Source organism: Sinocyclocheilus rhinocerous, unplaced genomic scaffold, assembly GCF_001515625.1.
Source record: "Sinocyclocheilus rhinocerous isolate Xijiao unplaced genomic scaffold, SAMN03320098_v1.1 scaffold837, whole genome shotgun sequence".
NCBI lineage: Eukaryota > Metazoa > Chordata > Actinopteri > Cypriniformes > Cyprinidae > Sinocyclocheilus > Sinocyclocheilus rhinocerous.
In genome coordinates, this window is record NW_015650219.1 from 1,112,878 (window position 1) to 1,124,900 (window position 12,023).

General features: G+C 38.5%; 2 protein-coding genes across 2 annotated transcripts in view; one reads left to right on the plus strand and one right to left on the minus strand.

The window, feature by feature from the left end:
• Positions 1 to 1,115: 1,115 nt before the first annotated feature.
• LOC107711577 (bone morphogenetic protein 15-like) lies at positions 1,116 to 3,685 on the minus strand. Its single transcript, XM_016516578.1, has 2 exons — positions 3,179 to 3,685; positions 1,116 to 2,721 (listed from the first exon to the last, which is right to left on the minus strand). Exons 1-2 carry the CDS (start codon positions 3,522 to 3,524, stop codon positions 1,916 to 1,918), a joined length of 1,152 nt encoding a protein of 383 aa, XP_016372064.1. The 5' UTR covers positions 3,525 to 3,685; the 3' UTR covers positions 1,116 to 1,915.
• A 1,644-nt stretch (positions 3,686 to 5,329) lies between these two features.
• LOC107711578 (aspartate aminotransferase, mitochondrial-like) overlaps positions 5,330 to 12,023 on the plus strand; it is a 10,078-nt gene continuing 3,384 nt past the window's right edge. Inside the window, exons 1-7 of the mRNA XM_016516579.1 lie at positions 5,330 to 5,490; positions 7,126 to 7,282; positions 8,062 to 8,190; positions 8,317 to 8,376; positions 8,953 to 9,114; positions 10,728 to 10,832; positions 11,013 to 11,163. Of these exons, the coding sequence (XP_016372065.1) occupies positions 5,408 to 5,490; positions 7,126 to 7,282; positions 8,062 to 8,190; positions 8,317 to 8,376; positions 8,953 to 9,114; positions 10,728 to 10,832; positions 11,013 to 11,163 (847 nt within the window). The 5' untranslated portion in view covers positions 5,330 to 5,407. The remainder of the gene's footprint in view (positions 5,491 to 7,125; positions 7,283 to 8,061; positions 8,191 to 8,316; positions 8,377 to 8,952; positions 9,115 to 10,727; positions 10,833 to 11,012; positions 11,164 to 12,023) is intronic.

Here is a 12,023-nt window from a genome sequence, read left to right on the forward strand (position 1 = left end):
GCAGTATTCCAACATGATAACGACCCCAAACACACCTCCGAGACGACCACTGCCTTGCTAAAGAAGTTGAGGGTAAAGGGGATGGATTGGCCAAGCATGGGCATCCCCAAACGAAAGGCGGAGGAGCGCAAGGTCTCTAACATCCACCAGCTCCGTGATGTTCTCACTACTTTACATTGTAGCAAAGTGTCATTTCTTAAGTGTTGTCACATGAAAAGATATAAAATATTTACAAAAATGTGAGGGGTGTACTCGCTTCTGTGAGATACTGTATATATATATATATGTAGCATTGACTACAACAAAACAATTCAAAGTCGTCAAAGGACTCAAGGAGCTCTAAATATCATCAAACTGCAAAGACCATTTTCAATCTATACTCACAAGTATATAATATACTGTATATTATATACTTCTTAATATAGACTGGAAATGGAACACTAGTGTAATCAAATGTGGATACTACAGTGACTGTTTTTACCAAATATTGATATTTTATTATTATTATTATATAAAGATTACACAACTTATGCTGGTTTAACAATTCACTGCATCACATAACATTTTTATTTCATTCTTTTTTTTGTTAATTTCTTATTTGGTAGAATTTTCATCCACTACCATTCAAAACTTAGGGTCAGTATTTGGGTCAAGATTTTGTTTTTTGTTTTTTAAGAAATTTATTTTTTTTTCAGCAAAGACACATTAAAGTTTCCACAAAAATAATAAGCAGCACAAGTGTTTTCAACACGTTTCTTAAGTAACAGACCAGCATATTCGAATGATTTCTGAAGGATCACGTGACACTGAAGACCGGCTGAGAATTCAGCCTTGCCATCACAGGAACAAATTTCATTTTAAAAACATATTTTCAATCAAATAAACGCAGCTTTGGTGAGCATATGAGACTTCAAAAATCATTACGGGACCCAAACTTTTAAAAAGGTACTGAATACACAGGGTCCACAGCAATTAACACATACATCTTCCATGTCAAAAATGCCATAGACAAATTTTTGCCTATATTCCTAATTCTTTTAAATCTCTACTGACCAAATCTAACTAGAACCACACAAAAGAGAGACAAATGACCACATAAGCATGTGTAAATTTGCTTTTTTTAAATACAAAATAACTACTTTATTTCATCATCTTTCATCATGGGATTAAAACATTCATTTAGGTGCATAGATTTTCATTTCTCCTCTAAGAAATACATCTATGAAAGTCTCTTTTTCAATCTCTTACTGGATGTCTTCTTTGAGGTCATGCAAAATTGGCATCTGCTCCTTTTCTCCACTTGCATTCGGAATGCTGTGCCCTTTGTGAAATATTGGCAAAATCTGTGCATTCAGAAAGAGAACACAAATGCAACAGACAAAAGAGAAAAAGCAACAACACTAAAGCCTAGAAGTCAACAGACAGGGCTCTTTCATGCTTAATTTTTTTTTCTTTCTCCATTTTCCTATTTTCTTTAGACAGACTTTTCAGTACAGTGTCCTCAAAGTGCCAAAATTTTCCTACTCCATTCCCCTCCATAAATACATTATGAAAGATGTAACATTAATACACACTAGACTGAAACCAAAGAACATACATAGACAAAGAGTAAATAGAAAAAAATACATGATAGTAGCTCATTCATTTAACAATCAGAATCCACTTCTTCATACCTACATCCCCAAAAATTCAGGTACTGCGAGAGATGAGACTGAATTGATCACTCTCCACAATTCAAGTCTTACAGAAACCTCGCTGTGTGAATGCTGTTAGCACTGCACAAGAAATGGCAACAGGCAAATCATACCCAATATAGCCATTCCTTTCATCTTAGCTCTCCAATTGTGCTGGAACAAATTCACAATGTCCTTTAGGACCATTCAGTTCTTGTCCTCATCTAACCCCGAGCCCAAAGTCATCTGCAGGTGCAGGAGTCTGCAATCATGTCTTCATATTCTTTATAAACTATGTTTCCATTCCTCTCCATCATCAGCACACTGACAGGTTTGTATTTATAAGGAACGCAAGAGGGCAATGGAATATCTGCCACACCAAGCTCGCTGATTAACGTCTGCATGATCGCGTGGTTGGGTGAATTGTAGCCGTAATGCAGGATACGAGGACAGTCTCCCATACAGTAACGAGGATTGTACTTGTGGGGTGCAATGATCCAGTGGTCCCATCCCAAATCTTTGAAGGCCACACGGTAGGAGTGCAGCTTGCACTGGTTTTTGGCCATGCTGTTCGGCCCTTGCTTGTAGTTGGGGATGTCAGAGACGATGCTCCCAGGTTCCCTAGACCGACGGGTCCTGGGGCGGGAAAGGGGTGTAAAGTACTTCCCCCATTCCACAGGCTGCTTGTTCTCCTCCAAGAAGAGCAGCAAAACAGGAGCTTGAAGATGGTGTTGAGGTGGGAAGTGTTTTCGATGTTTAAAGGACCTGGCATGTTCTTGTGTGCATCGATAATGGGCAAAGAGGGATACATGGCCATCTTTCGACTCGGACACATGGTTTGTGACATTGGATTCGGCCCACAGGCTTCGAGGACCCATGATGACACGGTCACCAGCAGGAAGATCTTGAGGTGACGTGACTCTTGCCTCACAGATAAAAGGAAGATGCGATGACACAGGCGACCTTAGGTGCATAAAAGATGCCCTCACCAATTTGTCCAACAAGAGGTTTTTCAGTTCATATTTCACTGTGTAGGTATACTGAAGGTCTAGTCCAGTAGGTTTTACAGATTGGAGAGAGAGACAAAGACAAGAAATAATGAGACAATAGACCTAAATATTTAAAAATATACTTCTGATAGTTATTTCAATAATTTAAGGGCTACACTGCACAACACATCTTAAAATAAAGGTTACAAAAGGGGGTTTCAGGCAGCAAAGCCATAAAAGAACCATTTTGGGCTCCCAAAAGAACCTTTCAGTGAACAGTTCTTAAAAGAAATTTTTTTTCTGAGTGTGAAGAATATTTTAATAATCTAAAACAGATATTTCCACTATAAAGAACTATTTGTGCAATGAAAAGGTTCCAAAGATGTTAAAGGTTCTTTATGAAACAATAAAACGTAATTTTTAAGAGTGCAGACAAGGACTCTAAGCATCTCTTCTATAACATAAGGCATAATGTGCTCTAGATGTACTTGTAAAGGATGAGATAAGAGTGTTTACCACTTGAGGTCGGGAGAAAGTGCTTTTCAGTGGTGGACGCTTGAAGCAGCCTTACAGTGTTGGACCCAAATAACTTGTGCTGTTTTGGTCGTCCATCTGCATCCGCCGCTATCCTGTATAGACTTAACATGAGTCGCATAGCTTCATCTTCAGTTTGGCTTTCTAGGAAAGGTCTAAAATAAGAGTTCTTCTGTTTTGGGTGTCGATTTCGGCGAACTTCTGTACTGGCGACGCCAAAATGTGACGGAGAGGCCATGTTTCCGGCCACGCGCGTAGATATGTGCAGGACAAACAAACACGACAGTACGCAGAGTCTCAGACAGTCGTGACTGCTGATAGCCTTCATGTTCAGCCTCTCGTACGGACGAGTGCCACCTGAAAGGCTCCCATCGTCTAAGACAATCAGCGGGCGGAATTCAACCTAAACATCACCTGAACTCGACAACCTTTTTGCGGCGCCGCTAATCGTGTGACGTCATGCCCAATTATCTGTCCAACATCAACGTTGGTTTCATGTCATTTATCTCCTGCGTGCAGAACGCCCACATTTAAATCACTTAAACACACCAGCTAAACCTGAGAGTGCGTGGAGAAAATATATAAGGTGTGTGTGTGTTTAAAGAGAAAAGAAGAAATTGGGTCAAGATGCCACATCCTGTATTATTTCTATAAGTTACATGTCAGATATCGTCGTTGTTTATTAAAACATAGGTTTTGTTGATTTCATAGAAGCTAATTAAGTCATTCAGTTTGAATTATGGGGACCAAATGTCCCCACAAGGATAGTAATATCAGTATATGTTGACCTTGTGAGAACATTTTTTGGTCCTCATGAGGAAAACTTATAAATCATAATGATCTTTTTTGAAAATCTTTTGTGTGAGGTGTATAGGTTTACGGATGGGGTTGGGGTTGGGGCAAGGGGATAGAAAATACAGTTTGTACCTACAGTATAAAAACCATTATGTCTATGGAATTTCCCAATAAAACATGGAAACACAATATGTGTGTGTGTGTGTGTGTGCCCCTGTGTGAAAATATACACACCAACTGATGGGGACTTGTGTCACCGTGGGGACCTAAATTGAGGTCCCCATGGGTACAGAAGCTTATAAATCATACAGAATGAGTTTTTTTGAGATTGTAAAAATGCACAAAGTTTTCTGTGAGGGGTCGGTTTAGGTGTAGGGTTGGTGTAGTAGGGCGATAGAAAATACAGTTTGTACAGTATAAAAACAATTACTCCTATGGGGAGTCCCCACAAGGATAGTGAACCAGACTCTGTGTGTGTGTGTGTGTAAATTGACCTATGACTGATGCATCATCCTGTACAAGTTGCAATAGGCCTATATCTAAATATAGGCCTATTACAACTTAAAGGTAAATGCAACTTCTCTCATCTTACCCTACTGATTTCAGACTTTCTAAATAATAATTTAAATGTAATATAGTGAGGTAATGTTAATGTTCTAAATAAATGTTATAAAATGTAACAAAGAAATGTTAATCCACTATCTTAACGAAACACTTGTCATCTAAGTAGTGAAATACATGCTATTCTAGTATAAAAGTATCATTCATAAGACAAACAATATGACAAAACGATCTAAATATGCAGTGTTTCTCGAAGGAGCTTTGACACATTGACATCAATCAGGTGACTTACAAATGAGGAACATAATGTGCCATACAACCATTCAAACAAGCAATTTATCGTAAAGTTGAAACATCTCTAGTCATGTAACTATTTTCATAAGCCATGTAAAAATGCACACATGAAATCTACACAGTCTGTAATAGCTGATACTGACAACTGTGTGTGAAATTCATCAGTAACTGTTTTTGGACCCTTCAGTTTTCATATATCGTTTCAAATCGCCATTAGTACTAATAACTATTAGGCTAATTGGTATCATATGGTTAAAATACCCTACAGTGAACCCAACAGTAATTCAGTGTCAAAAACCAACTCAAATCTCGACATACTATTGGTTTTATCCAGCATTCTGTACTCATCATCCGCCTTCCTCCCACACTCCAGTCCAGTAGGTGGCGGTAAATGCACCTTTCAGTTGGTTTGCCAACCGCCAATAAAATTTAAAGAAGAAGAAGAAGAAGAAGAAGAAGATCATCCACGATGGAGCTGTCACTCGGCATTTTTCTTCATGAACGCACACTCTTGCTCGCTGACAGTCGCGAGCAGCGCTTCAGCCGACAGCAGCAGCAGTAATGGCTCTCCTCAAAACGTCCAAGTTCATATGCTCTGTTAGGAGTTTGAGGCCGTCTTTGGCTACCCTACCCATTCGAGCCAGGTAAGGGAACTTCAAATAGGTATGCTGTGACTATTTTTAAGAGACTGAATTACTTTAAATTGAAGTTTAATACATGCGGAATGAAAAATGTTTTTGACCCTCTTTAGTCTATCACAATAATATTAATGGAATAAATTCACTTTTACGGTTCACGCCATCAGATTTTCACGATCACGCACGCGCATAGTCACATCCGTTCACGTGGAGTCCATGCTGTGAAAAACACTCCGCAGCTCATGATAATGTCGGTTTCGCGAGATATCTGTGTTACAGGCTGACTTTATTATCCTCTTCAGGCCAATTCCTAGCAGCTAATGGATCAGATAGATTTAAATAATGTGCAGCGCATCTCTACCACGATTACTACACGAATCATTCAGCATCGCTCTGACCTTCATCTTGTATAAGCCAGCATTGCTTTTCGTATTCTGCATTATTTCTTAGAGCTGTCCGTTACTCTATACTAACGGATATAGGTTAATACCTTGTATCTTGTGTACTGAATAAATGACTCGCATTCGAAGGCTATTGCGTCCTTTTTGGTCTCACTAGGAGACCGTACGCACAGGTTTCCTGTGCGCTCATTGGGTGAAACGAGCAGGTTGCGCTTTCTGATTGGCCCTGCTGCTTCCGGTTTCTTCCGTCAAGAAATCATGGTAGTATGTGTCCTTTTACACCACGTTTGGAGGGCAAAGCAGAGTTGATGATGAACAGAAGATCAATAATCTTTGTTTAGTACATTACGAAGTTTTTCTGAAGTAACACAGCCACTAATGCCACACCAAAAGGCCTCACATCTACGTATTTGATGGTTAACGCAAAAGGGTTTCAAGGCCCACTTCCGCTTTTTAACACTGAGAATAAATTTCTCAGTGGTCACTGCTACTTGCTCATATAAACTGAGCTTTTGTACAGCTTGTGTTTTTAACTGTCTTCTAGAGTCTGTAATTTATGCAACAAATAAAAGCTCCTAAGTAATGTCAGCTACTAGGTCAAAGTGTTGTATTAAAAAACACTAACACACCTAGAGTAAATAAGCTGTGACACACAAGCTATGCAGTAGGAGGTTTTGCAACTTGATTCCAGAGCTGACCTTTGACGCCACAGGACTGTGCACGACCTCAAATGAATACTTTACTGAACATACAACGATATAGAAGAGCTTACTGATAGTATCATGAATGGCATCAGTAGTTTGTTGTTGCTTAGCAACAAGGTAGTGACTTAATTGTATTTGTTTGTCTGGAGTATAAGTGTGCAGAAACTCACGTGTGCTTTGAAATGTAGCCATTAATGTGCATGTTTTATTGCAAGGCCTTAATCATGTCTTGAGCATTGGAGGGGAACAAACCAGTTTTTTTTGTGGTTGGGAGGATGGATTGTAATGGTCTCTTTTATTTAAGGGAATTAAATAAAGGATTTAATGGAATAAAAGAAAAGGAAGAAAACCAGTAAAGAACTATAAATTTGGGGTCAAGTTTGTGGATTGTTACCTGATTTACTGTACTTAATTGTTTTTTGGGAGCTGGGTGTATAGTGTATTTTCAACATGCAGTTTGATCACCACAGGCAAGGCTGAATAGTTGAATTTGATCTCTTTTCTCAGTTTTTTATGGTCTTCTATTTTTTTTTTAGCTCATGGTGGACTGAGGTGCAGATGGGACCCCCTGATCCCATCCTGGGGGTGACAGAGGCCTACAAACGGGACACAAACTCTAAGAAAATGAACCTGGGTGTGGGGGCATACAGGGACGACAATGGCAAGCCATATGTTCTCAGCTGTGTCCGCAAGGTATATACCTTTTCTTTGCCACCACCACACATCTGAGTAGGGATATGCCGGTATCAAATTTTCATGTTGCGATTAATTGCCAATGCTTTTATCACGGTATACGGTATTATCGCGATATTGAAATTTAGTTTTAAAAAAAAGTGCTGTCATAATACAGTATAACAGGTTTAATAACTTTTTTCTTATAACAAAAATAACTGAACATTTAAATGCAATAAAGCAATACAGAAATATAAGGGTTTACTCTTAGTTTTTTCTGTAATTTAATTACAGTTACTTCTGATGTAATTACATTAAATACTGTATAGAACAATAGTGGATTTAACATCAGAGCATATTCATTACCGTGATATATCGCATTACGGAATACCGGCACATGTCTACATCTGAGCCTTTGCAGAAGAGTTCTATGAGTTAAACCTGGTGACTGCTTTTCAAACTGGTATGATTTGGGGGGGAAATAATGCTCACAGTGGTGCTCCGTGTAAAATGGATTATTAAGGGCTTAGGGGGCATGTCAGAGATTGACCAATAGTTTTCAAGGGTACAGATGTTTTTGCATTAGGGTTAGTGTGCTCCAGTGGTATTGGCCAAATTCAGGGGGTGGTGTTAACATGTGCTTTTGTTTTTCTCTATTTCTGCAAAGTCACCCTGACTTGAGTGATTTGAGAGGCTCTGTTTAAGCAGTATCCACCAAGTCATCGTAAATATTTTGTGAAAAAATTTTAGTAAAAATGTAGTGAGTATTTATTTTTTTAATGAAGCATGTTTTTGTTTAGGCTGAGGCTCTGATTACCTCTAAGATGCTGGATAAAGAGTATATGCCCATTGGGGGTCTGGGTGACTTTAATAAGGCTTGCGCTGAGCTCGCACTGGGGCCAGACAGTGAGGTTCTTAAAAGCAAGAGGGTGAGTATGTCTCTGTAGTACCTATTGGGTCTTTCTTTTTTTGTATGAACTTTTACATTTGATTTTTTAAATTTTTTATTAATGTTTATTTAGCATAACACTTAAATTTTTTTCTTTCTCTCTTAGAGCATCACTGTCCAGACAATCTCAGGCACTGGTTCTCTAAGGATTGGAGCCAACTTCCTGGTGTGTATTTCATTAATTCTGTTCATTTCTTCAGCTAAGAAGTTGTGCAGCTGTTTATCATTTCCACCTTGAGAAGAAGGACATTGTCTTTGCCTCATCCAGTAGTATATCTTAGAAGAAGCAAACACAAATATAGCACTTATATGTGACCCTGGAGCACAAAACCAGTCTTAAGTCGCTGGGGTGTAAGATCATGTTCCATGAAGATATTTTGTACATTTCCTACCATACATACAGTATATATCAAAACTTCATTTTTGATTAGTAATATGCATTGCTAAGAACTTCATTTGGACAACTTTAAAGGCAATTTTCTCAATATTTAGATTTTTTTGCACCGTCAGATTCCAGATTTTCAAATAGTTGTATCTCTGCCAAATATTGTCCTATCCTAACAAACCTACATCAATGGAAAGCTTTTTTATTCAGCTTACAGATGATATATAAATCTCAATTTCAAAAAATTTACCCTTATGACTGGTTTTGTGGTCCAGGGTGACACTTAAGTTTTGTGGTCCAGGGTCACATATGTCATGCTAATTGTTTACACCTCTTCCTCAACTTTTTCTCCTTTAGACACGGTTCCACACAGTGGCAAGGGATGTATACTTGCCAAAGCCATCCTGGGGGAATCACACACCTATTTTCCGTGATGCTGGTATGCAGCTGAAAGCGTACCGTTACTATGATCCTGCTACCTGTGGCTTTGACTTTACTGGAGCGCTCGACGACATCTCGGTGAGCCAGCATCACACAGTAAACTTTCCTATACAGTGAAGACTTCAGTTGCAAATTCTACAGGTACATCTCAAAAAATTAGAATATCATGAAAAAGGTCAATATTTTTTGTCACTCATTTCAGAAAGTGAAACCCATATATTATATAGATTCATTACACATAGAGTGAAATATTTCAAGCCTTTATTTCTTGAAATTTTGATGATTATGGCTTACAGATAATGAAAACCCAAAATTCAGTGTCTCAGAAAATTAGAATATCACATAAGATCAAAAAAAAAAGGATATTTTAAACAGAAACGTCAGGCTTCTGAAAAGTATGTTCATTTCTATGCACTCAATACTTGGTTGGGCCTCCTTTTGCATGAATTACTGCATCAATGCGGCGTGGCATGGAGGCAATCAGCCTATGGCACTGCTCAGGTGTAATGGAAGCCCAGGTTGCTTTGATAGCGGCCTTCAGCTCATCTGCATTGTTGGGTCTGGTGTCTCTCATCTTCCTCTTGACAATACCCCAGAGATTCTCTAAAAGTCCTCTTTTCATATGAAAGTAAATTTTGCATTTCATTTGGAAATCAAGGTCCCAGAGTCTGGAGGAAGAGTGGAGAGGCACAGAAACCATGTTGCTTGAAGTCCAGTGTGAAGTTTCCACAGTCAGTGATGATTTGGGCTGCCATGTCATCTGCTGGTGTTGGTCCACTGTGTTTTCTGAAGTCCACAGTCAACGCAGCCATCTACCAGGAAATTTTAGAGCACTTCATGCTTCCTTCTGCTGACAAGCTTTATGGAGATGCTGATTTCATTTTCCAGCAGGACTTGGCACCTGCCCACACTGCCAAAAGCACCAAAAGCTGGTTAAATGACCATGGTGTTACTGTGCTTGACTGGTCTGCAAACTCGCCTGACCTGAACCCCATACAGAATCTATGGGGTATTGTCAAGAGGAAAATGAGAAACAAGAAACCACAAAACTGCAGATGAGCTGAAGGCCACTGTCAAAGAAACCTGGGCTTCCATACCACCTCAGCAGTGCCACAGGCTGATTGTCTCCATGCCACGCCGCACTGATGCAGTAATTCATGCAAAAGGAGGCCCAACCAAGTATTGAGTACATAGAAATGAACATACTTTTCAGAAGCCTGACATTTCGGTTTAAAATATCCTTTTTTTTTATTGATCTTATGTAATATTCTAATTTTCTGAGACACTGAATTTTGGGTTTTCATTATCTGTAAGCCATAATCATCAAAATTTCAAGAAATAAAGGCTTGAAATATTTCACTCTGTGTAATGAATCTATATAATATATGGGTTTCACTTTCTGAAATGAGTGACAAAAAATATTGACCTTTTTCATGATATTCAAATTTTTTGAGATGTACCTGTATTTTAAACAAATGCTGTTCTTTTGAATTTTTTGGAATTCATTAAAAAATGTATCACCGTTTCCACAAAAATATTAAGCAGCATAACTGTTTTCATCACTGATAATAAGAGATGTTTCTTGAGCACCGATTCAGCATGTTAGAATGATTTCTGAAGGATCATGTGACACTGAACTATGAGTCTGTCTAAGATACATTGAATGATTATCATCTTTTCTTTACCTACAGAAAATTCCAGAGCATAGTGTAATCATGCTCCATGCTTGTGCTCATAACCCCACTGGTGTCGACCCGCGACCAGAGCAGTGGAAGGAGCTCTCGGCTGTCATCAAGGTGCGTGTGTCTGTTGCTGTGATTTTGTTTGTATCCTTCATACCACCTTCTACATTTCACATAGGCGTTATTTTTAAAGCACAGCAAAAATGATGTTCAGTTGAATTCCTTGAATGAAAAGATACTCCAGACCGTTGACCTGATGTTGCTTGACTATCTTGTTATCCATTCTCTCTACAGAAGAGGAAACTTCTAGTTTTCTTCGACATGGCCTACCAGGGCTTTGCTAGTGGAGATATTGATCGCGATGCCTGGGCTGTGAGATACTTCATTGAGCAGGGCCACAATGTCCTGCTGTCTCAGTCCTTCGCCAAGAACATGGGTCTCTATGGTGAGTATATTGTGTGTCAGAGGCTGCCTTTACACTGTAAACCATTTCCTTTTATTCTTTCCTACCAATATCCAGCTCAGATTGGATCTTCATGTATGTGTGTAAATTGCAAAACAACAACAACAATTTTTGCATCTATTACAATTTCACTCATATGTATCTGATATCTGGTCATCTGATCTATGAAGTATTCTGTTGTCCTCTTTATTTTTAATTTTTGGTCTGGTGAGTTTTTTTTTTTTTTTTTTTACTTTTAATTTTAAAAATACTTTTAGAAATGTAAGTTGTTGGTTTTTTTTTTCAGTTAAAAATGAATTTAGAAAAAAGATCCATATACTGCACACTGGATTATTAATATAACATCAGTGTAATTGCTATCAAAGATACAGAGTGTAACTCTTTGAAACACTTAACCAGTCAATAAAGTTTAGCACGGTGTGTCCCTTAAATGCATGCCAGAGGTCAGAAAATCATCTGTTCTTTAGGCTGGACAGACACAGCTTGTCCTAATAGCAAAAACGTATAATGACAATTTAGGCCAGAGAATAAAACAAAAAATGTCCAAAGAAAATAAGTCCATGAGCAAAAAGCAATACATACCTTACATACACTACCATTTAGAAGTGTGGGGTCAGTAGGAAGTTTTTATGTTTTGAAAGAAATCAGTAATATTGTAAAATATTATTGCAATTTAACATTTTGTATTTTATTAATCAAAGTATGATTTTATTTATTAAAATTAGGGATGCACCGATACCGATACTGGTATCGGGCCCGATACTGGTCTCCTGTACTCGTACTCGTTAAAATGCCCCGATACCAAACGCCGATACCACACAGCACGTGATAAGCGCCATAGT

What these genes read in the sequence shown, in the direction of transcription:
- LOC107711577 (XM_016516578.1), bottom strand. Translation starts at nt 3,524, where the DNA reads ATGAAGGCTATCAGCAGTCACGACTGTCTGAGACTCTGCGTACTGTCG. An exon ending in CTTTCTCCCGACCTCAAGTG is followed by an intron (nt 2,722 to 3,178) that starts GTAAACACTCTT and finishes CTACTGGACTAG; the next exon opens with ACCTTCAGTATACCTACACA.